A 25,503-nucleotide genomic window follows, 5' to 3' on the forward strand; every position below is an offset into this window, starting at 1 on the left:
GCAAGGAGAACGAGGCTCTCCTTAGTGACGACGACGACTACGAGGACGAGGACTTCGATATGGAGCCCGATACTGAGGATGAGGCCTTCATCAACGATGAAGATGAGGAGCCCGAGCCACTGTTGTCCGAGGAGGACCCCGAGGAGCCAGCCTTTGTTGAGGAGGACGCCCCACCTGCACCTGAGGTTCCAGTTGTGGACCTCGACGACTTCTAGAGCACCACCTTGGACTCGCACCACCTTACCTTAGGGCGATGAGATAGGCCCCCTTTTGCGATGCGAGTAGACTTGTGATGATGGTTCTATGGAACCTTTCTTTTGGATATGATGTATGAGACTTATGTGTGATGATGTATGCTACTTTGTGCCATCGGCACCCCTTCTATGTTATGCTATCATTTGCCTACTTTGCATTTGTTGTGCCCATTTTCGAATTTCCGTTTTTACTTGCAATCCCTCCCCCTTTTTAAGTGGCTGCTCATCTACTTGTTTCCCTTTTTAAATCTGAATCCACCCTTCTTCAGGATGGTGGAAACCCGTAGAGGAGACCACAGCGGGACAAACCGAGACCCACCTCCACCTCCGCCTCCACCTCCACCCCCGGAACCAACTATGGCGCAACTCCTGCGCATTATGTTGGAAGACCGTGAGGCAGCCCGTGCGGAGCGTCAAGCGAATCTTGCTACCCTTCAGCACCTCGCCCAGATTGCTACCGGTAACGCCAAAAACAACAACAATGGCGGGGATGGAAATGGAGACCCCCGCTCCAAGCTGAAGGATTTCCAAAGCACCAACCCCCCAGTCTTCTCCAAGTGCACTGAACCCCTCGACGCCGATGATTGGCTTCGCACCATTGAGAACAACTTGGAGGTTGCCGGAGTCGGCGATAATGAGAAGGTTCTGTTTGCCACTCATTACCTCTCCGGACCTGCCCGCGCTTGGTGGGAAAATGTCAAAGCTATTCAAGCTGAAGGACACGTAATTGACTGGGAAGAATTCAAGACCAAGTTCCGCAAGACCCACATCCCTTCAGGACTGATCAAGCTCATGAAGGATAAGTTCATGAATCTGAAGCAGGGAAGTATGTCTGTGGTGGACTACATGGATAAATTCACCACTCTGTCCCGGTATGCTCCAGAAGACACCGACACCGAAGAGAAGAAGAAAGATCGCTTCTTGAATGGTCTGCATGATGAGATGCAGAGTATCTTGGTGGCCGTTCCATACCCAGACCTTGAGTCGCTTGTTGATGCCTCTATTATGGTGGAGAGCAAGCGCAAGAGTGCGTTTGAGAACCGCAAGCGCAAGGCGATGATGCAGCAAGGCAGCTCCAGCACTCAGCGCCCCCGCAGCTTTCCTCCACCAAGGCCGGCGCCCCAGCCGCAGAGGGCACCACCCCCTGCACCTCGCCCCAACAACCCCAACCGCAACTACAACCCTCAGCGTTCTGGAGGAAGCAACTACAACCCCAACTACAATCGCCAGAGCAACACTGTCCGCCCCGCCACCACTGGATGCTATACCTGCGGTCAGCCTGGTCATTTCTCCAAGGAGTGCCCCAATAGAGCTACTTCTGGACAGCGCCCCAATGCGCCCAAGCCTAATCCGGGACAAGCTCGCACTGCTACTGGAAGGAATCTGAATCAGAAGAAGCCAGCTGGACCAGCTAGGGGACACCTCAACCACGTCAATGCTGAGCAAGCTCAGGAAGCTCCGGATATTGTTCTGGGTACGTTCCCTGTCAACTCAGTACCCTCAACTGTTTTGTTTGACTCCGGTGCATCGCATTCTTTCGTTACCAAGACCTTTGTGAGAAAAGGAGGTTTGACCCCCACCCCCATGAAGCGACCTATGTTAGTGCAAATCCCTGGATCCACTAGCAAAACCCAAAGTTCTTGCAAGGAGGTCCCCATAGAAATTCAGGGAAAACGTTTTCACGCGGATCTGATTGTGTTGGGTGAGCAAGGCCTAGAGGTTATTCTAGGGATGAATTGGATGGTCAAGTATAAGGGCCATATAGATTGTGTTCGCCGAGCCATAACATTGACTGCTGAGGACGGAGAGGTAGTTGAGCATGTGGCGACCATACCTTCATCGAAGGTCTTATGCAAGAAGAGTGTCGCCAGCCCAGCCCTGCATGAGGTACCCATAGCCTGTGAGTATCCTGAGGTTTTTCCCGATGAGCTACCCGGTATGCCCCCTGATCGGGATATCGAGTTTATCATCGAGCTAGTCCCCGGAACCGCCCCCATCGCTCAGCGACCTTACCGGATGAACCCCCAAGAATTAGTTGAGTTGAAGAAACAGTTGAATGATATGTTGAAGAAAGGTTTGATTCGCCCGAGTGCATCCCCCTGGGGATCTCCCGTTATCTTTGTGGATAAGCGGGACGGTACTATCCGCCTGTGCGTGGATTACCGGAAACTGAATGATGTAACCATCAAAAACAAATACCCCCTCCCGAAGATTGAAGATCTGTTCGACCAGATGAATGGCGCCCGAGTTTTCTCGAAGATAGATCTCCGAACTGGTTATCATCAACTCAAGGTTCGAGAGTCAGACATTCCCAAGACTGCCTTCACCACACGGTATGGACTTTTTGAATATACCGTGATGTCCTTCGGACTGACCAATGCTCCTGCCTATTTCATGAATCTCATGAACAAGGTGTTCATGAAGTACCTGGACAAGTTCGTCGTGGTTTTCATCGACGATATTCTGATCTACTCAAAGAGTGAAGAAGAGCATGCGAAACATCTGCGGATTGTTCTGGGAACGCTCAGAGACCATCAGCTTTACGCCAAGTTTAGTAAATGTGAGTTTTGGCTGAAAGAGGTAGGATTTCTAGGTCACGTCATATCTGCCGGAGGAGTGTCTGTCGACCCGTCCAAAATTCAGTCCATCATGGAGAAGAAAGCCCCTACCAATCAGACCGAGATTCGCGCCTTTTTAGGATTGGCGGGATATTACCGCAAGTTCGTTGAGGGATTTTCCAGCATTGCGAGGCCCTTAACACAGCTATTGAAGAAAGATAAGAAGTTCGAGTGGACCGACAAATGTGAGGCCAGTTTTCAGGAACTCAAGAAGAGGTTAGTCACCGCCCCCGTTTTGACCATGCCCGATATTACCAAGGATTTTGATGTGTACTGCGATGCATCAAAGCTTGGGTTGGGAAGTGTGCTGATGCAAGAAGGAAAGGTGATAGCCTATTTGTCAAGGCAACTTCGACCGCACGAGATGAATTACCCCACGCATGACTTAGAGCTTGCTGCGGTAGTTCATGCCCTGAAGACCTGGCGTCATTATCTAGTTGGAAATCGCTCCGAAATTTACACTGATCACAAGAGCCTGAAGTACATTTTCACTCAGCGGGAGCTGAACATGAGGCAGAGCAGATGGATGGAGCTTATCAAGGATTACGATCTCGGCATACATTATCATCCCGGTAAAGCCAATGTGGTAGCTGATGCCCTTAGTCGAGAGCCCTGTTCGCTGAACGCCCTTATCAAGATTGCCCAACCTAAGCTGTATGAAGAACTGGAGGAGTTCGGCCTCGAACTCGTTAGCCATGGTTTTCTGGCAAATCTTGAGCTGAAGCCTACTTTATTTGATCAAATCAAAGAAGCTCAAGTGGGTCATGAGAGTATAGAAGGAATCAAGCGTAGGATGAATAGGGAAGAAGTTCCTGGTTTTGAGGTTGACGCCAAAGGAGTTTTATGGTACAAGGGACGCTTGTGTGTACCTAATGTTGAAGACCTGAAGCAACTCATCATGAAGGAAGCTCACGACACCCCATACTCAATCCACCCCGGAGGAACCAAGATGTATCAAGATCTGAAGAAACAATTCTGGTGGCACGGTATGAAGCGCGAGATCGCCTTTTTCATTGCTCGCTGCGACGTGTGCCAGAAAGTGAAGGCTGAACATCAACGACCAGCTGGACTACTCCAACCCCTCCAAGTTCCCGAGTGGAAATGGGAAGAAGTTGGGATGGATTTCATCACCGGACTCCCTAAGTCTCAGCGTGGCCATGACTCCATCTGGGTCATTGTTGATCGACTCACTAAGGTCGCTCATTTCATTCCAGTCAAGACCACTTACCCCGGAACCCGGCTGGCGGATCTATATATGTCCAGGATAGTGAGTCTCCATGGGGTTCCCAAACGAATAGTATCCGATCGTGGTACTCAGTTCACGTCAAAATTCTGGAGGAGCCTGCATGAAACCTTGGGAACCAAGTTATCCTTCAGCACTGCTTATCACCCGCAAACCGGTGGCCAGACCGAAAGAGTAAATCAGATTCTCGAAGATATGCTTCGTGCCTGTGTCCTCGCCTATGGAGCCAAATGGGAAGATTGCCTACCCTTCGCGGAATTCTCCTACAACAATAGCTACCAAGCTAGTCTGCATATGGCCCCCTTTGAAGCCCTTTATGGTCGCCGTTGTCGAACCCCTCTCAACTGGTCCGAGACTGGAGATAGTCAAGTCTTTGGACCTGACCATCTTCGCGAAGCTGAAGAGCAAGTTCAACTAATCCGTGATCGCCTCAAAGCCGCTCAATCCCGTCAGAAGAGTTACGCCGATTCCAAGCGTCGCGATTTGACCTTCAAGGTTGGTGATCATGCCTACCTTCGCGTCACTCCACTCAAGGGGATGCAGAGATTTCACGTCAAAGGGAAGCTTGCCCCAAGATATATTGGGCCCTTCAAGGTTCTCGCTCGTCGAGGTGAAGTATCCTATCAACTTGAACTGCCTGCTGAATTAGCGGATTTCCATGATGTGTTCCATATTTCTCTTCTTCGACGATGCCTCCAAGTGCCTGACAAGCCTGAGACATTCAAGAACATCGATTATCGCACCCTCGACCTCAACACCGACTTAACCTATCGAGAAGTACCTCTTCGGATTCTCGAAGAAGCTGTTCGTCTCACCCGTAGAAGGAAAATAAAATTTTGCAAGGTTCAGTGGACTAATCACTCCGAGGAGGAAGCCACTTGGGAAAGAGAAGATCAGCTCCGAAAAGATTTCCCCTCACTCTTCAGTTCTTAGCCACCGAATCTCGAGGACGAGATTCATTTTAAGGGGGGAAGGTTTGTAACAACCCAACTTTTTTGTGCCTTGGTTTAATCTCTGGCATTCAAAATTTTGGGCCAACAAAAAACTTTTCTATTTCTCAAAATTGCATGCATATAGTTTCTCATACTCTTGCATTGTAGAATCTTGGTTGATTATTTGTGAATGTTGTGTGGTGTGTGGAACCTTAAAAGCCTAAACCTACCTATTAATTTTGAGAATCCCCTTTTCCTATTAGTTGAGCAATTAAATTCCCATAAGCCTTGAGCATGTGATCTTCTTAGATCAAGTCCCTTTCAAATTTCCCTCCTCCATATTTTCTCCTTCTTTCCTTCAGTTTTTAAATCTGAAATCTTTCTAAGAATGAGTACCCTTGGCTCATCACATTTTGTACCTAGAGTTGACATGGATCATTCTATGTGATCAAATTCAAATTTTTCGAAATTATAATTAAATGTGAAGAGTCATGCCGGCCATGATCCCTCTCTCCCTCTTGTTCATTCTTTCCACTATTCCTCCACACCATCTCACCCTCTTGTGCATGTGATCATGCCCCCTTATGATCTTCCAAGATCATGTTTTTCTCAAAACTCCCTCATCCATATCTATGCCTTATTTTCTACAATTTTCAAATCTGAAATTTTTTCAAGAAAGTACATCACTTGATTCATCATATGGATGCCCTGGGACATTTTGGATCACCTCTTGGTGACTTGTTTCAAAAACCCTAACTTGGCGAAATGAAGGGAGAGGCCATGCCGGCCATAAGCACTTCCCCTCTCCCATGATCTATTCTTCCACTCCATCTCCTCACCCTCTCTCACACCCGACCAGGGGCACCTCAGCACTCTCTAGCACCCTCACACACGACCTGGGGAAGCCACAGCACCACCCTGACCCCTCCCTGGACCCACACTCGACCTCTCTCTCTCCTTCTCTCCCCATGGACACCTCCTCGGGAACCCACGGGAGATCATGAAGATCTCTCTCCCTCCTCCATTCTTGGCAGCTACCTGCTGTCCTACACTACCCCCTGCAACCCCTCTCCCTCCCAGACGACAGCCTGCACGCTCCCCTCGCCTCCCTCTCGCTGACCCACGCTGGCGACCCCCAATGGCCGGCGGGCACGTCTGCCCCGACCCGGCCACGTCGCCCACCCCACCTCTCTCCTTTGGTAGCCCAAGACGCGCCAAACACACGCACCCGACCAGGCATCGCCTCGGAGACGCGCCTCGGGCCACGCCCGAGCCCCCACCGACGCTGCACGGCGTGCCAACCGCCCCGTCCTTTCGTCGAGCACCTGGCAGTCCACACGCCCCGTCGCATCCCTCCCCTCTGGCCCGCTGCGAGACGCGCGCTAGCCTCCAAGCCGCGGAACCGCCTCTCAGAACGGCAGCGACGCCGCCCATCTCGACCAATCCTCCGCTGCCGCCCTTCCTCCCCGTCGGTGCACGGACCTGGTGCACGGTGCACCAGCCGTCACCCTTTAAATGCCGCACCGCACCCTCCTCTCTCCCATTTGCTTCACCACACCCTCCCCAAAACCTCCCCTTCTCACCTCCGTGGGCGGAGAGGAGCTCTGCTCCTCCCTGCCGTCGAGCTCGCCGCGCAGCCGTGTTCCCGTGGCGTTTTGGTGAAGGTCGCCGACGCGGACGCCGCCGTTTTCTTCCCTTCTCTCTGCTCCCTGAATGCTCCCTTCTCTCCTTGACCTAACGCACGCCCGCGTTTCTTCCAGGGACCCCTGCAGACGCCGCCGTGACGAGCAGCAAGTTCGGCGCCGTCGACGTCGACCGCTCCGGCCGGTGCTGTTTTCGTCGCCGCCACCCTCCCTCGGTAGCCCGTGCTCTGCCGCATCCGACGCGCCCCATCCCGACGTCATCTGCGCAGCGAGGTGAGCCCCCCAGCCTCCGCCGTTTCCCTGACTGCCGCCGCTGCACGTCGCGCGCCATGCATGGCGCGGGAGGACGACGCACCGCGGCCGTCGATCCTCCCTTGATCGGACGGCCGCATGCGCCCCTGGCCCCGCACGCCAGCGTGGCCTCCACGCGCGCCCTCCGTTCAAAAATCGCGGCTCCCGCCCTGCGCCGCCGCTTCCGGGCCGAAATCGGCCGAGCCCAGCAAGCCCCGGCCCGCTTCCTCTTTTCTTTTTCTCCCATTTAATCAGCCAGTAAATACCTGCTCAGGTTTTAAATCACTGCAAATTCATCCATAGACCAAATGAGTTGATTCAAGTTCCTACATGCTCACAGATGTTTTCTTAACCATATACAGTTGCATGCATGTGATTTAGTGCTGTAAAAATGAAATGTTAAATGAAAACCTAAAAAGTATCTGATTGTGTAATTTAATTAGTATGTGATATTTATGAAACCTTTTTGCATGAGGTTAATTTGGTTGTGAAGTGTATGTTAGTAGCTTCATTTTGACACTAGTGTAGCATGCAGGAGCTTCCTGGATTTTAATTGTTTTAGAAAATGAGATCTGTCCAGAGAGGCAGTAAATGATTTTTAATTTGAAAAATAATAATGATTTTGGAATAAAACCAAGTGCTACTGGTAGATATATCTATAGGGTAATTTTGTGCCAAAGAAAATATTTTTAAGAGTTATAGTTTAATTCCAAGGATTTAATTACTAAAACAGTATATCCTTTCAGTATTTGATTTTTATAAAATCATTCACAAATCAGAAAAATACAAATCCAGTGGGGTTAGTTCACATTTGTTCTTAGCTATCCAGGGGTATACTTTGTTTTGGTTGGAGATGCTCTGGTTAGTGTTGGTTTAAGTTTTGGAGTGCTCTGGTTTCTGTATTGATTGAATTGTTTGAGACAGTAGAAATTTTATTTGCATATGATTCTTGTGCAGGTGTGTTCTACATGTCAATAGCTTTCTGTAGATATGCTGCATGCATTTTTGTGACTTCCAGAAATATTTAGGTCATTTAAATGGTGCATAGGTCAATTCTGGAATTGCAAAAATCATATCTCTTGTTTTAAAAATCAAAAATAGGTGAAACCACTTTCAGTAGTTGGCATTTGTCAACCTCTACCTACTGAGATTTTATCAAATTTTTGTGTGCATTATTCTGGAGATAGTTTGTTGATTGGTATGGTGTGTTTCTTTTATTTTTGCGACGATAGATTCGAACGCCGCCGGAGACGAAGGAGGAGGTGACTTTGGGGGATTTGAAGAAGAAGACCAGGGACATTTTGCTGATCAAGGCAAGCCACCTCTTGATGCATCTCTGATCCTATATATCTTACTCTTGCATCACTGCAGGTTTTATAAAGTGCATGTCTTTTTATTTTCATTTCGGTGGTTAGTGCCACCCGGAGTTTTATTAATCCACCCTTAGGGTGCAGCCCTCGTTGGTACCTACTGAACACATCTCTATTAGTGATATGGTGCTTATCACCTTGTCATCCTTGTCGCCATTTTTCGAAGAAGAATTGGACTATAGGTTGGGAGCCCTGGAAAAATGTTTACGAAAATGTTTTCCCGAAAAGAAGTATTTCGAAAACCTTGGGATGGGGTAGCCCTGCCCAAGTGTGGTTTTTGGTGAAACACAAAAAGGTTTATGAAAGATATTGCTGGAGACAAATGGAGACGAAAAATGGTTTTTCGAAAAACCTTGGTGACCATAGTACGAAACCGGACCTAGCCAGTACAACCACATTACCCTTTAGTGGGACGGGGCGTAGTGTAGTAGTTTGTCTCGCCTTAGACTGAGTCCTGCAAGTGTAGTGGCAGTCCGACCATGGACGCTTCGACCGGGGTTCTTCCCATGAGAAGGGACGCAACCCATTTGCCTGTTTAGGTACGCGGGGTACAACTTATGAGCTCCCATTGAAAGATGCCTAAGTGGTTGGATGGCATTCCAGAGGGTCGGGTGTCGGGGACTTTGCAACTCCTGGGAAAACGGCAGCCCGGACTCTGGTGTTGGGAGGTACAACTCATTAGGCATGTCTTAGGCCAAGGCGAGCAGGCGAAAAACTGCGATCGTGTATTTGTCGTGGCATATGTTATTATGCAGGGATGACGCCCACACGATGAGTATTCGGATCTTGTGGGGAAAGTGTACAACCTCTGCAGAGTGTAAAATCTATTCGAATAGCCGTGTTCGCGGTTATGGACATGGGAATGGCGGTACGTGGCATTAGAGGAAAGTTTTGTTTTCTTCAAATGAATTTTTCAAAAGTGGTTAATTCGGGAGGTATACCCGTGGGGATGGTGAAAAAGTACCTGCGAGGTACGGTGGAAAGTTGGAAAGGAAGTAGCCATATGAGATGGCTAGAATTAAATTGGGTCACCCTTACCTATTAGTCTGCAAATAAAATGGTTTATCAAAAAGTTTTCAATAAAGACATGGAAATGTCATACTCTCGAGAGGAACCACCTCTCGCTCTTTGTCGCCTTAGTTAGTGCCTGTTCCTTGCTACTGCCATATTGCATTTCCTTTATTTCTCTCTAAGGTGGTTTGCGAGTACATTCAAAAGTACTCATTGGCATTGTTGTCCTGGTTATCTACTTGACCAGACTGTGAAGAAGAGTACTTCGAAGAAGAGGAGTACGACGCCGACGACGCGAACTAGGACGCTCTCCCAGTCAGCCGCCTGTAGGGTAAAGGCCTGACTTGGGTTCCACCGCTTTTGGAGTCAAGTTGTTTCCGCTGCTGTTTGGTGAACTACGGCCTTGATGGCCTATGATGTAAGACTTCGTATTATTTAAATTCGGTACTGTAATGGATGATGTAATCTGGTATCAGTTCGGTTATGTATTCACGATGGAATGATCTTGGGATCGTGAAATTGTATGCATAACAGGAGCTCTGGACTGGTAAGTCCGGGGCCCCACAGTACGTGCTGCTATTTCACCTCCCATCTTCCTTTTGGTAGCTGCTAGACTCAGTTCATCTCGTCTCTTCTTCCTTTTTCTATCTGCTACTACTGCTGCTGCATCTTCTGTATTCTTCTCTGCTGTACCTGCTGTGGCGGCTGGTGGTTTTCCTGGTTTAACATTTCTGACCGCTTCTAGGTGCGCCTCCAACTCGTGACTCTTAAAGTGCTGCGGTTTAGTCTTTTTACAGGCCTGATCACCAATAAATTGCAATTTTTTTCTATTTTTTCGGAAACTGTGATCTAATGGAAGGAAACGGCGATGGCCCATATAGCATATCTTGTTTATTATCCTCCTTTGCCACTGATCGGTATCACGGTGAACACATGCATTATAACCTGATGTTACTCGCTCGACATAGTGCCCAAAGCTGGATAATCATGGGTGCAATACAGTACAGCAGCACGTAATAGAAAATTTTGTTCTTTAGGTTGACACACATCCCGTGTAGGGACACCCTCCCATAATGTTTGCAAGTCTCTAATAAGAGGCTGCATGAACACATCAAAATCCTTCCCAGGAGATTTGGGACCTGGGATGAGTAAGGCCATCATACAGTTCGACTGATCGGTGCATGTCCAGGGAGCCTGGTTGTAAGGTGTAACTAGTACTGGCCACATGCTATACGAGTTGCTCATGTTGCCAAATGGGTTGAATCCATCTGTAGCAAGGCCAAGTCTCAGGTTCCTTGGATCTGCAGCAAAATCTGGATGATCCAGGTCGAATTGCTTCCATTCATCGCCATCAGCAGGATGCCTCAGTAAATCAGGGTCGGGCGTGAGAATCTCTTTGTGCCATCTTGTTTCCCGAGATGTTTGTTCTGAAGCAAACAACCTCTGCAATCTTTGTACAAGTGGAAAGTATCTCAGAACCTTCCAAGGAATCTTTTTCTTACCACCAGCTCCATCATGTTTCCATCTTGATTCCTTACATACTGGACATTCATCGAGGTCATTATACTCCATCCAAAACAGTGCACAGTTATTTTTGCAAAAATCAATCTTCTCATATCCAAGTCCCAGTACCTTGATGTACTGCTTCACCTCATAAAAGGATTTTGGCAGTCCAGCCCCAGGGAGTGCATCGCTGTATGTCTTCGCAACTGCATTGAACGCTTTATTGGTAATCCCCTGGTATGACTTGTCATGAAGTAATTTCACAATTAATTCGAATCTTGACACAACAGAACCAGGGGCCACTAAGCGCTTAGCATCTTCTATCAGGTCATGGAAAAGAGGCTTTTTGTGATAACCATGGGGCTGTTGGCTTGCATATGGATACAGATCCCGTAACAAATTAGCAGTAGCCTCATCCTGGACGAGATCTTCAGGCTGATAACCATCAGAATAAAGAGGATCAATAATGTCAGGCTGATCATAGTGTTCACCATGGTTAATCCACCTGATATATGTCTGGTCCATCCCATAAACGAATAAATGATCTGAGACTACATGTTGAGGCTTGGACCCAATATTCAAACATACGCGGCATGGACAAATCACTTCCTTTGTCTTGTCGCCATCAGTAAAATCACTAACGTGCTTCATGAAGTCTTCAATACCACTCAAATATGTTGGTGTGGTTAATGAGTCAAATAATATCCAAGTTCTGTCCATCTGTTGAGGAGATAGATGGTCAGAGAAGCGATAAGCTATTTCAACAAACAGGTCACCTACGAATGTAAGCAAGCATACCTGAGCAAACAGGTCGAATATAAAACTATAAATGCTACATTATTTGAGCCGATTTCAGCAAACAAACTGAGTGCAAAACTACGGCTACCTAGCGAACAGATTTTTTTAGGCTGACCACTGGGTTTCCCCACTTATTATTTTTTATTAATAAAAAGAGGGAAATATGTACAAAAGTTGCTGGAGAGCAGCAACTAAAAGGATCATAGATCCCAAGCAGCAAAATATATATATAATGTTCTACCCATGATATGATTTCCTCTTTGCCTTATGAACAAGGAGAGCAATTTCATCCTTGAATCTCTTGTGCCATCTATAAATGCTTGGGGGGGAGGGGCGAACAGATCTATCGAAAGCAATACAATACCAACACATTCTTTCTTCTTTTTTGCCGTAATTCCGCCGATCTATTAGCAGTGCAAAGAAGCCAAAAGTAATAAGATTACATACAGGTTCATAGACCACCAGGGCCGTACCTGAGAATACGGAGGGCCTGAGCAAAACAAGAAATAGAGGCCCTCAACATGATCATTGGCAACTAAAATGATTTTATATATACTACTCACTCCATTTCAATAAACAATGCACCCTTGTTTTTCGTATTTTATCTTCGAAAAAATATTAATCTATATCTCTCTATTTAAAAATGATGTTTCAATTTTATGTAGATATACATATATTTAGATGATTTTAGTTTGCAGATACATGCAAGTTTTGATGAAGTTGAAACATATTTTTCAGGATGAAGTATATAAAAAAAATTGATATAAAACTGGTATCATTAGAAAGTATTTTCCAACACGATTCTAACAATGCTGCTTATGTATTATATGATCGTGATATTGTTGTCCTATTTATTTGGTCAAGGTTCACATTGAAATGTGGTAAAATAAATTAAAAGAAGTGCATCGTGTGAAAAGGCAATCTAAGAATTCAAAAGTGCTAATTGTTAGTCGAAACATGACATCATTGAGACAAAATATTAATATTCATTGGAAGACTAACTGAATTAGCTGCACTCGCGATGAAAGAGAAAGAGAAGATACGGGTAAGAGCAAGTACAATAAGGTACAGTCTTTTTTTTGTTTGTTTGGGTTGCTCATCAAGCTTATCGCTCGATACAATAAGGTACAGTCAGCGGGAGTGGTGTTTGGAACATGGGTGCATAGTGGGTGGTATCATAGAGTACTATCATAGATATGCTATATTTATTATAGTGGAGTATTGAGGGAAAATCGGCTAAATCAATTTGAAGAAAATCGACAAAGTCAAATTAGAGGAAATTCTTCATCGATGATCAGATTTCTTACATAGAAGAGCTGATTGCCCTCAAAAGGAAGAATCTATCCATCTTCATTGATTTAAAAGGGGATTTCTTACAAGGAGAAGCTGATTGCTCAACAAAAGGGGAACAGATTGCTACGGCTAGTCTTATGCTAGTAAATCCCTACTCTAAGGGTTGTTGCCGTCTTCGTCGTCGCTGGGGTAGCTGCCGTCATTGCTACTGTCGACGAATTCCTCGTCGTCGCTATCGTGACCTTCAGCGGAGGCCTCTTCCTCTTCATCATCATCCTCCTCATCGGACCAGGCCCAGCCACGGATGCGCTTTGGTGGCGGTTCATCGGAGGAGGTGTCGTCCTCTGGTTCCTTCTTCGTGTCGGAGGAGATGTCTTCGTCTTCGTCGTCCTCTTCTTCTTCTTCTTCTTCTTTGGTGGAGGAAGTGAATTTACCCCGGAAGAGAGGGTCGTCGTCGTCGCTCTCCGCCTCCAGTTCTCCGTCAATCAGGAATCGGAGGTCATCTTCCCCGTCAGTCAGGGGCATGTCGCCATCCGACCAGACGAGGTCCTCGGGTCGACCCTCTGGTACGAAGTCGAAGTCGAACTCTTGCTCGTCCCAATGCTTGGGAGCGTGCCTATTGTACGCTTCCATCTGGCTGACCTCTGGCTCCAGCTCACTCGAGGAAAAGGATTGGGAGGAGGAAGAGGAAGACATGGTTACAGAGGAGGAGGGTTTTTGGGCCGATGGCTGGTTTGAAGCAGGAGGATGAAGAAGTGAACTGTTCGATGCGGTTAAATAAAAAGAGACATGTGGTGGTCATGTGGCAAATAATAGACACTTTTAAGAAAAGTGTGGCAAATCATAAAATATTCAAAACTGTCAAATCGTGCAGAGAAGTTGAGAAGGCAAGGCGTCATGATGAAGAATACTGCGACGGTTCTGCTCTGCCACGACATGACCCCTCGAAGGAAAAACAGATGGTTTTGATATTATCATTACCAAAACCAGGGGGGCATGTGTTATCACCGGATTTTGGCCAAATCAATCGGATGTCTAATCAATCGGTTACATGCACTAGCTCAGTGTTCGCATGGCTGCACGCCACATGTATTAGCACCGCATGTATACATATACATCACTCATCTTGATTAATTGCTCAGCTCATTAAACTATCAAAGATCTTGCACGGCTTGGACGCAGGGTATGCCGTGGCATATACGGCATACCCTGTAGATCCGCCACCGCAAACAAGGAGAGCCATTTCATCCTTGAATCTCTTGCGGCTTCTGTAAAAGCTTGGGGGCGAACAGATCAATCGAAAGCAATATAATACCAACAAATTCTTTCTTCTTTTGGCCGTAAATCCAACGATGTATTAGCGGTGCAAAGAACCCGAAGTAATAAGATTACAAACAGGTCCATAGAGGACTCGGCACCAAGCGACGACTACGGACATTGGGCAATGGTGAGCGATACAAGGTACGATTTAACGAATTCGAGCAAATAGGTAAAGCGGAAAACAATGTCAAACAAACACATCAAGAGGAAAACAATATCAACCGATCGATTCGAACGAACTAACGAACTTATAAGGGCTGGGCGACGGCGACTGACTTCGATTGAGCTATAATGAATCGTACTTGCCCAGGCCTGAAGATAGCATGCATACCGTGAGGATCTACCAGCTGACCGCGCCTGCCGGTGCGGCTGGAGAAGAACGGCGCCACCAGCAGTCGCCGGCTGACGCGGCTGATAGACAGCGTGGGGAAGTTTTGGTGCGCGGCCTGGTTCACCGAGGGTGTGTCTAGAGAAGAACAGGGCGCCGAAGGAGGTGTCTAGAGAAGAACAAGGTGGGCTGGGTGCTGAGTTAAAGGCGAGCGTTCGAAATATTGGGCGCGCGTTCGAAAGTTTAGGTGCGCGAGGGAGGTGTCTGCTGTGCTGAGTTAAAGGCGAGCGTTCGAAATTTCCCCGTCCTCTTCTTTTTTGGGCTAATCTATCTATACCTCTATTCTATCTACATGTTTTTTATTTTTTTCTATTCTATACATGAGTTTTTGAAATTGAATTTTTTCACTCTGTCAGCGTTCCGGCCAATGCTCATTTGAAGTAATTGAAGCTGTTGATTTGCAGCTTAGAGGTGCTATCTACCGCTCATCATACAAGGACTCTTCAGATCTAAACGGCTGTGAATGCACGGATTCGTCACCCATCCTTCCCTTGGACTGGCGATGCTGAAAGCCTGAAACACTGGAACCCTCTAGATACTTCGGGATACCTCACTGCCCCACATTATTAGACAGGCCTTTTCCGACACGGGAAGTCAAAAGTTGGGGGCTCCATGCAGTACATATGAATACTCGCTAGCTGCATGGTCTAGAAGCAGACTAGAGTAAATCATCAATTCGTCAAATCAATTGGTGTATAATTTTTTTTTAGGAGCTAAGACGCCTGCATGAACCATTTTATCAACTTGAATGCTTACTACATGACATAAGAAGACTATGTACTTTGGTTTTTCATTTTTCTGATTTTTTAAATTTTGTGCCCACTTGAATCTTGGTCAAATCCTAGGTTTGACCAAGATTGAACAAGTTTAAAACATGAAAATGAAAAGGTAATCATGGATCCTTCTTAGTCACTCTAAAATGAAGCTTTTGGGATGTTCTTGAAATTTCCATGTTTGAAACCCAAAACGACTTCTCTTCATGCTTGACTTCATAAGACAGAGTTTAGGGGTTAGGGGGTAGATACATGATTTGTCTAGTTTGCATATGTCTAGACCTTTTTTGTCAACTTTAATGCTTACTATATGACATAAGAAGATTATGTGCTTTGGTTTTTCATTTTTCTATTTTTTTTGAATTTTATGCCCATATATTTGAATCTTTGTCAAATCCTAGGTTTGACCAGGATTTAAACAAGTTTAAAACATGAAAATGAAAAGGTAAGCCTGGATCCTTCTTAGTCACTCTAAAATGAAGCTTTTGGGAGGTTCTTGAAATTTCCATGTTTGAAACCCAAAACTCAAGCTAGTTGATAAACAAAGTCTAGACATATTCAAACCAGAAAAATCATGTATCTACCCCTAACCCTAAACTTTGTCTTAATTATGAAGTCAAGCATGAAGAGAAGTCGTTTTGGGTTTCAAACATGGACATTTCAAAACCCTCCCAAAAGCATTGTGGTGTGACGTACTAAGAAGGATACATGCTTACATTTTCAACAACCCCCCTAAAAGCTTCATTATAGAGTGACTAAGAAGGATCCAACAAGGGCTTACCTTTTATTTTCTTGTTTTAAACTTGTTCAAATCTCGGTCAAACCTAGGATTTGACCAAGATTCAAAATGTGCATCAAAATTTAAAAAAAATAAAAACCAAATTAAAGCACATAGTGTTCTTATGTCATATAGTAAGCATTAAAGTTGATAAACAAGGTCTAGACACATATTCAAACAAGACAAATCATGTATCTATACCCCTAACCCCTAAACTCTATCTTATGAAGTCAACAACATGAAGAGAAGTGGTTTTGGGTTTCAAACATGGAAATTTCAAAAACCTCCCAAAAGCTTCATTTTAGAGTGACTAATATATATAAGAAGGATCCATGCCTGCTTACCACCTTTTCATTTTCATATTTTAAACTTGTTTAAATCCGTGTCAAATTAAACCAAGGATTTGACCAAAAGATTCAAATGGGCATAAAATTTTAAAAAAATCAGAAAAATGAAAAACAAAAGCATATAGTCTTCTTATGTCATATAGTAAGCATTCAAGTTGATAAACAAGGTTTGGACATGCATATTCAAACCTAGGCAAATCATGTATCTATCCCCTAGCCCCTAAACTCTATCTTATGAAGTCAAGCATGAAGAGAAGTGGTTTTGGGTTTCAAACATGAAAATTTCAAGAACATCCCAAAAACTTCATTTTAGAGTGACTAAGAAAGGATACAGGCTTCCCCTTTTCATTTTCATGTTTTATACTTGTTTAAATCTTGGTCAAACCTAGGATTTGACAAAGATTCAAATGTGCATCAAAATAAAAAAATCAGAAAAATTAAAAACCAAAGCACATAGTTTTCTTATGTCATATAGTTAGCATTAAAGTTGATATAAACAAGGTCTAGATATATTCAAACAAGAAAAATCATGTATCTACCCCTAACCCTAAACTCTGTCTTATGTAGTCAAGCATGAAGAAAAGTGGTTTTGGGTTTCAAACTTGGAAATTTCAAGAACCCCCCAAAAGCTTCATTTTAGAGTGACTAAAGGATCCAGATTGGGCTTACCTTTTATTTTCATGTTTTAAAATTGTTCAAATCTTGGTCAAACCGTACCTAGGATTTGATCAAGATTCAAATGGGCATAAAATTTCAAAAAAAATGAAAAACCAAAGCATATAGCCTTCTTATGTCATATAGTAAGCACTCAAGTTGGTAAACAAGGTCTAGACATATTCAAACCAGAAAAATCATGTTTCTACCCCTAGCCCTAAACTTTGTCTTATGAAGTCAAGCACGAAGAGAAGTCGTTTTGGATTTCAAACGTGGAAATTTCAAAAACCTTCCCAAAAGCTTCATTTTGGAGTGACTAAGAAGGATACAGGCTTACCTTTTCATTTTCATGTTTTAAACTTGTTTAAATATTGGTTAAGCCTAGGATTTGACCAAGATCAAATGAGCATAAAAATTCAGAAAAAATCAAAAAAAAAAATGAAAACCAAAGCACATAGTATTATTATGTCATATAGTAAGCATTATATTCAAGTTGATAAACAAGGTCTAAACAACAAACTAGACAAATCATGTATCTACCCCCTAACCCTAAACTCTGTCTTATGAAGTCAAGCATGAAGAGAAGTGGTTTTGGGTTTGAAACATGGAAATTTCAAAAAACTCCCAAAAGCTTCTCATTTTTGAGTGACTAAGAAGGATTCAGGCTTACCTTTTCATTTTCATGTTTTAAACTTGTTCAAATCTTGGTCAAACTTAGGATTTGACCAAGATTCAAATGGGCATAAAAATTGGGAGGAAGGGTATGAATTACAATTCAAAAAAACAAGGTAACTTAAATACTTGGATGCCCCAAAGATGTGTGGAAGCCGCAACAATGGCAAAACATGTGCGCACGCTGCATCCAATTCAAGTAGAACACATAGTAGGCATCGATAGTTTGACCTAAATTTGAAATCAAAGAGAAGGTGGTTAGAAAAAATCGAAATTGGCAAAGCAAAGCATGAAATCATAAATTTGTGATGCACTATAGCTATGAAAAGTATCAAACAATGCATACCAAAATGATTTTTTAGAGGAATACTAGTTCAACTTATTTTAATTTTATATTAGTAGCCCAAAATCGAACTAGTAGTTGGATATTTTTGAACTTGATCTGTAGTAGTGGGCAAAACCCTAGTTTAACCTATTTAATCATAGATTCGTAGGTCGATTTTTCTACTTTTTTATTATTACTATGCAGCACATGTGTGTTTGCCCGTCGAGTGAAACTCGGAGGAAGAGGGATCACTCGGAAGGAGAGAAGAAGGGAGAGAATTATGGTGTCTCCCCTTTTTCGGGTGATGATGTTGACTTTTGTGCAGGGTTTGTCAGTGAGCAGGAGGTGCGAGCGAGCGAGCGAGCGAGCGAGTCGAGCGAGGCCGAGAATGAGAGAGATTTGTTTTTTTTGTGAGAGGGACAACCGAAGGATCCAGAAGGACCCACGTACTTCCAATACGCATCCTGATGCGTCTTTTCTTGACAAAGAAAATGGCTGGGAGTTTGCGTACCTATTGCACGTGACTTGTGCTCACTGAAGTGTGGAACCTCACGCATGGGCACCACACGTAAGTGACAGACCTGTTGATGTAAAAACTCGGTTGATTATTATACTACTACATTTATACAAAGTTTCCTATGGATTCAAGGGTACGAAAGCCAAGTTAAATCATTTACATGACATTATTTTTTCCATGAAGCCAAGTTAACTCATTTATCAATTGGTACATTTTGGAGTGACTAAGAAGGATCCAGGCTTACCTTTTCATTTTCATGTTTTAAACATGTTTAAATCTTGGTCAAACCTATGACTTGACCAAGATTCAAATGGGCATAAAAATTCAAAAAAAAGAAAAACAAAAGCACACCGTCTTCCTATGTCATATATCAAGGTGATAAACAAGGTCTGACATATTCAAACCACAAAAATCATGTATCTACCCCCTAACCCTAAACAAGGATCCAGGCTTACCCTTTTCATTTTCATGTTTTTAAACTTGTTCAAATCTTGTTCAAACTTAGGATTTGACGAAGATTCAAATGGGCGTAAAAATACTTAGAAAAATCATGTACGTATCTACCCCAAACCCTAAACTCTATCTTACGAAGCCAAGCATGAAGAGAAGTGGTTTTGGGTTTCAAACATGGAAATTTCAAAAACCTCAAACTATAGGTCGGGTTAGCATCTAGTGCAGTATGTGTGAGAATGTATGCACTATGTGTGCTATAACTTGTGTGTCTTTCAAATTTGAACCAAATTTGAATAAGTTTGAAATATTTGAAATGGGGCTTTTGGCTTAAACGTTTGAAACCCAAAACGACTTCTCCTCATGCTAGACTTCATAAGACCGAGTTTAGGGTTAGGGGGTAGTGATACGTCTCCAACGTATCGATAATTTCTTATGTTCCATGCTACTTTATTGATGATACCTACATGTTTTATGCACATTATATGTCATATTTATGCATTTTCTGGAACTAACCTATTAACAAGATGCCGAAGAGCCAGTTGCTGTTTTCTGCTGTTTTTGGTTTCAGAAATCCTAGTAAAGAAATATTCTCGGAATTGGACGAAACTTTCGCCCAGGGTCCTATTTTTGCACGAAGCTTCCAGAAGACCGAAGACCTAACGAAGTGGGGCCACGAGGTGGCCAGAGGCTAGGCCGGCGCGGCCCAGGCCCTGGCCGCGCCGACCTACCCCCTGGGCCCCTCGTGTGGCCCCTCGCGTTGACCCTCCGCCTACTTAAAGCTTCCGTCGCGAAACCCCCGATCAGAGAGCCACGATACGGAAAACCTTACAGAGACGCCGCCGCCGCGAATCCCATCTCGGGGGATTCTGGAGATCGCCTCCGGCACCCTGCCGGAGAGGGGATTCATCTCCCGGAGGACTCTACACCGCCATGGTCGCCTCCGGAGTGATGAGTGAGTAGTTCACCCCTGGACCATGGGTCCATAGCAGTAGCTAGATGGTCGTCTTCTCCTTGTTGTGCTTCATTGTTAGATCTTGTGAGCTGCCTAACATGATCAAGATCATCTATATGTAATTCTATATGTTGTGTTTGTCGGGATCCGATGGATAGAGAGTACTATGATTATGGTGATTATCAATCTATTGTTCATGTGTTGTTTATGATCTTGCATGCTCTCCGTTATTAGTAGAGGCTCTGGCCAAGTTTTTACTCTTAACTCCAAGAGGGAGTATTTATGCTCGATAGTGGGTTCATGCCTCCATTGAATCTGGGACAAGGATGAGAAAGTTCTAAGGTTGTGGATGTGCTGTTGCCACTAGGGATAAAACATTGATGCTATGTCTAAGGATGTAGTTGTTGATTACATTACGCACCATACTTAATGCAATTGTCTGTTGCTTTGCAACTTAATACTGGAGGGGGTTCGGACGATAACTTTGAAGGTGGACTTTTTAGGCATAGATGCAGTTGGATGGCGGTCTATGTTCTTTGTCGTAATGCCCAATTAAATCTCACTATATTTACCATGTCATGTATATGCATTGTTATGCCTTTCTCTATTTGTCAATTGCCCGACTGTAATTTGTTCACCCAACATGCTTTATCTTATGGGAGAGACACCTCTAGTGAACTGTGGACCCCGGTCCTATTCTTTACATAGCATACAATCTACTGCAATTGTGTTTACTGTTTTCTTTGCAAACATCTTCCACTCGATACGTTTAATCCTTTGTTACAGCAAGCCGGTGAGATTGACAACCTCACTGTTTCGTTGGGACAAAGTACTTGGGTTGTGTTGTGCAGGTTCCTAGTTGGCGCCGGAATCCCTGGTGTTGCGCCGCATCACATTTCGCGACCATCAACCTTCAACGTGCTTCTTGGCTCCTCCTGGTTCGATTAAACCTTGGTTTCTTTCTGAGGGAAAACTTGCTACTGTGCGCATCATACCTTCCTCTTGGGGTTCCCAACGAACGTGTGAGTTACACGCCATCAAGCTCTTTTTCTGGCGCCGTTGCCGGGGAGATCAAGACACGCTGCAAGGGGAGTCTCCACTTCTCAATCTCTTTACTTTGTTTTTGTCTTGCTTTATTTTATTTACTACTTTGTTTGCTGCACTAAATCAAAACACAAAAAAATTAGTTGCTAGTTTTACTTTATTTACTGTCTTGCTCTCTATATCAAAAACACAAAAAAATTAGTTACTTGCATTTATTTTATCTAGTTTGTTTTATTTACCGTTGCTAAAATGGCCAACCCTGAAAATACTAAATTGTGTGACTTCACAAATGCAAATAATAATGATTTCCTATGCACACCTATTGCTCCACCTGCTACTACAGCAGAATTCTTTGAAATTAAACCTGCTTTACTGAACTTGGTTATGAGAGAACAATTTTCTGGTGCTAGTTCTGATGATGCTGCTGCCCATCTCAATAATTTTGTTGAACTTTGTGAAATGCAAAAGTATAAAGATGTAGATGGTGATATTATTAAATTGAAAGTGTTTCCTTTCTCATTAAGAGGAAGAGCTAAAGATTGGTTGCTATCTTTGCCTAAGAATAGTATTGATTCATGGACTAAATGTAAGGATGCTTTTATTGGTAGATATTATCCTCCCGCTAAAATTATATCTTTGAGAAGTAGCATAATGAATTTTAAACAATTAGATACTGAACATGTTGCTCAAGCATGGGAGAGAATGAAAACTTTGGTAAAGAATTGCCCAACCCATGGACTGACTACTTGGATGATCATCCAAACCTTCTATGCAGGACTAAATTTTTCTTCGCGGAATTTATTGGATTCAGCTGCTGGAGGTACCTTTATGTCCATCACTTTGGGGGCGGCTACAAAACTTCTTGATGATATGATGATAAATTACTCTGAATGGCACACGGAAAGAGCTCCACAAGGTAAGAAGGTAAATTCTGTTGAAGAAACCTCTTCCTTGAGTGATAAGATTGATGTGATTATGTCTATGCTTGTTAATGGTAGATCTAATGTTGATCCAAATAATGTTCCTTTAGCTTCATTGGTTGCTCAAGAAGAAAATGTTGATGTGAATTTCATTAAAAATAATAATTTCAACAACAATGCTTATAGGAACAACTCTGGTAATAACTATAGGCCATATCCTTCTGCTAATGGTAATGGTTATGGTAATTCTTATGGGAATTCTTACAACAATAATAGGAATGTACCCTCTGGTCTTGAAGCCATGCTTAAAGAATTTATTAGTACACAAACTGCTTTTAACAAATCTGTTGAGGAAAAGCTTGATAAAATTGATATTATCGCTTCTAGAGTTGATAGACTTGCCTCTGATGTAAATCTTTTAAAGTTGAAAGTTATGCCTAATAATGATATTGATAATAAGATTACTACTACAGCAAATGCCATCCAAGTTAGAATTAATGAGAATATAAGATTAATGGCTGAACTACGTGCTAGGTGGGATAGAGAAGAAAATGAAAAACTAGCTAAAGAGAATAATGTAGCTAAAGTTTGGACTATTACCACCACTAGTAATGCTAATTCTTCACATGTTGCTGCACCTCCTACTATCAATGGTAAAATAATTGGTGTTGGCAATGTTTCTACTCCTAGTGCAAAGCGTACAAAACTGCCTGAAATTGCTAAAACTGCTGAAACTGCCTGTGATAAAACTGCTGAAATTTTTTCAAACCTTGGGAACAATGATCCCATTGCTGTAGCTCATAATGATTTAGATTTTGATGATTGCCACATCTCTGAAGTTATAAAGTTCTTACAAAAACTTGCTAAAAGTCCTAATGCTAGTGCTATAAATTTAGCCTTTACAAAACATATTACGAATGCTCTCATAAAAGCTAGAGAAGAGAAACTAAAACTTGAAACTTCTATTCCTAGAAAGTTAGAAGATGGTTGGGAGCCCATCATTAAAATGAAATTCAATGACTTTGAATGTAATGCTTTATGTGATCTTGGTGCAAGTATTTCTGTTATGCCTAAAAAGATTTATGATATGCTTGACTTGCCACCATTGAAGAATTGTTATTTGGATGTTAATCTTGCTGATAATGTCAAAAAGAAACCTTTGGGGAGGATTGACAATGTGCATATTACGGTTAACAATAACCTTGTCCCCGTTGATTTTGTTGTCTTGGATATCGAATGCAATGCATCTTGTCCAATTGTGTTGGGAAGACCTTTTCTTCGAACTGTTGGTGCTGTTATTGATATGAGGGAAGGTAATATTAAATATCAATTTCCTCTCAAGAAAGGTATGGAACACTTCCCTAGAAAGAGAATGAAGTTGCCTTTTGATTCTATTATTAGAACAAGCTATGATGTTGATGCTTCTACTCTCGATGTTACTTGATTTGCACTTTCTGCGCCTAGCTGAAAGGCGTTAAAGAAAAGCGCTTATGGGAGACAACCCATGTTTTTACCTACAGCAATTTTTTGTTTTGTTGAGTCTTGGAAGTTGTTTACTACTGTAGCAACCTCTCCTTATCAATTTTTTGTGCCAAGTAAAGTTTCTATGTCAAAGTTGATGTTATATTTGGGATCGCTGCGCAGAAACAGCATTGCTGTCTGTCACGAATCTGGGCACAATTCTCTGTAGAAAATTCGAAAAAATCTGCCAATTTACGAGCGTGATCCTCAGATATGTACGCAACTTTCATTAGTTTTGAGTTTTTCCATTTGAGCAAGTCTGGTGCCATTTCTAAATTCGTCTTTACGGACTGTTCTGTTTTTGACAGATTCTGCCTTTTATTTCGCATTGCCTCTTTTGCTATGATGGATTTATTTCTTTGATCCACTAATGTCCAGTAGCATTATGCAATGTCCAGAAGTGAAAATAATGATTGTGTCACCTCTGAATGAGTGAATTATTAATTGTGCACTAACCCTCTAATGAGTTTGCTTGAAGTTTGGTGTGAAGGAAGTTTTCAAGGGTCAAGAGAGGAGAATGATATACTATGATCAAGAGGAGTGAAAGCTCTAAGCTTGGGGATGCCCCCGTGGTTCACCCCTGCATATTTTAAGAAGACTCAAGCGTCTAAGCTTGGGGATGCCCAAGGCATCCCCTTCTTCATCGACAAAATCATCAGGTTCCTCCCCTGAAACTATATTTTTATTCAATCACATCTTGTGTTCTTTGCTTGGAGCGTCAGTTTGTTTTCGTTTTTGTTTTTGTTTGAATAAGATGGATCCTAGCATTCACTTTGTGGGAGAGAGACACGCTCCGCTGTTGCATATGGACACATGTGTCCTTAGGCTTTACTCATAATGTTCAAGGCGAAGTTTCTTCTTCGTTAATTTGTTATATGGTTGGAATTCGAAAATGCTACATGTAGTAATTCTAAAATGTCTTGGATAATGTGATACTTGGCAATTGTTGTGCTCATGTTTAAGCTCTTGCATCATATGCTTTGCACCCATTAATGAAGAAATACATAGAGCTTGCTAAAATTTGATTTGCATATTTGGTCTCTCTAAGGTCTAGATAATATCTAGTATTGAGTTTTGAACAACAAGGAAGACAGTGTAGAGTCTTATAATGTTTACAATATGTCTTTTATGTGAGTTTTGCTGCACTTGTTGATCCTTGAGTTTGCTTCAAATAACCTTGCTAGCCTAAACCTTGTATCGAGAGGGAATACTTCTCATGCATCCAAAATCCTTGAGCCAACTACTATGCCATTTGTGTCCACCATACCTACCTACTACATGGTATTTCTCCGCCATTCCAAAGTAAATTGCTTGAGTGCTACCTTTAAAATTCCATCATTCACCTTTGCAATATATAGCTCATGGGACAAAATAGCCTTAAAAACTATCGTAGTATTGAATATGTACTTATGCACTTTATATTTTATTAAGTTGCCTGTTGTGCGATAACCATGCTTCTGGGGAACGCCATCAACTATTGTTGAATATCATGTGAGTTGCTATGCATGTCCGTCTTGTCTGAAGGTCTATCATTTTAGTGGTTGGAGCATGCAAAATTGTTAGAGAAGAACATTGGGCCGCTAACTAAAGCCATGAATCATGGTGGAAGTTTCAGTTTTGGACATATATCCTCAATCTCATATGAGAATAATAACTTTGCTACATGCTTATGCATTTAAGAGGAGTCCATTATCTGTTGTCCATGTTGTCCCGGTATGGATGTCTAAGTTGAGTATAATCAAAAGCGAGAAATCCGAAATGCGAGCATTCTCCTTGGACCTTTGTACAGGCGGCATGGAGGTACCCCTTTGTGACACTTGGTTGAAACATGGCATGCGAAGACCCGGTAGTCCAAGTTAAGTAGGACGAGGTGCGGGCACTAT

The 25,503-nt window shown here is 43.2% G+C and overlaps 1 protein-coding gene across 1 annotated transcript; it reads left to right on the plus strand.

Annotated features, from left to right (window-relative positions):
- Positions 1 to 611: 611 nt before the first annotated feature.
- Positions 612 to 5,048, plus strand: LOC139831513 (uncharacterized). The gene is made up of 6 exons (XM_071820807.1): positions 612 to 1,080; positions 1,231 to 1,852; positions 2,783 to 3,272; positions 3,369 to 3,718; positions 3,918 to 4,067; positions 4,391 to 5,048. Exons 1-6 carry the CDS (start codon positions 612 to 614, stop codon positions 5,046 to 5,048), a joined length of 2,739 nt encoding a protein of 912 aa, XP_071676908.1.
- The last annotated feature ends 20,455 nt before the right edge of the window (positions 5,049 to 25,503 follow it).

The sequence above is a fragment of the Lolium perenne genome, chromosome 5 (genome assembly GCF_019359855.2).
Source record: "Lolium perenne isolate Kyuss_39 chromosome 5, Kyuss_2.0, whole genome shotgun sequence".
In the NCBI taxonomy this organism is placed as follows: Eukaryota; Viridiplantae; Streptophyta; class Magnoliopsida; order Poales; family Poaceae; genus Lolium; species Lolium perenne.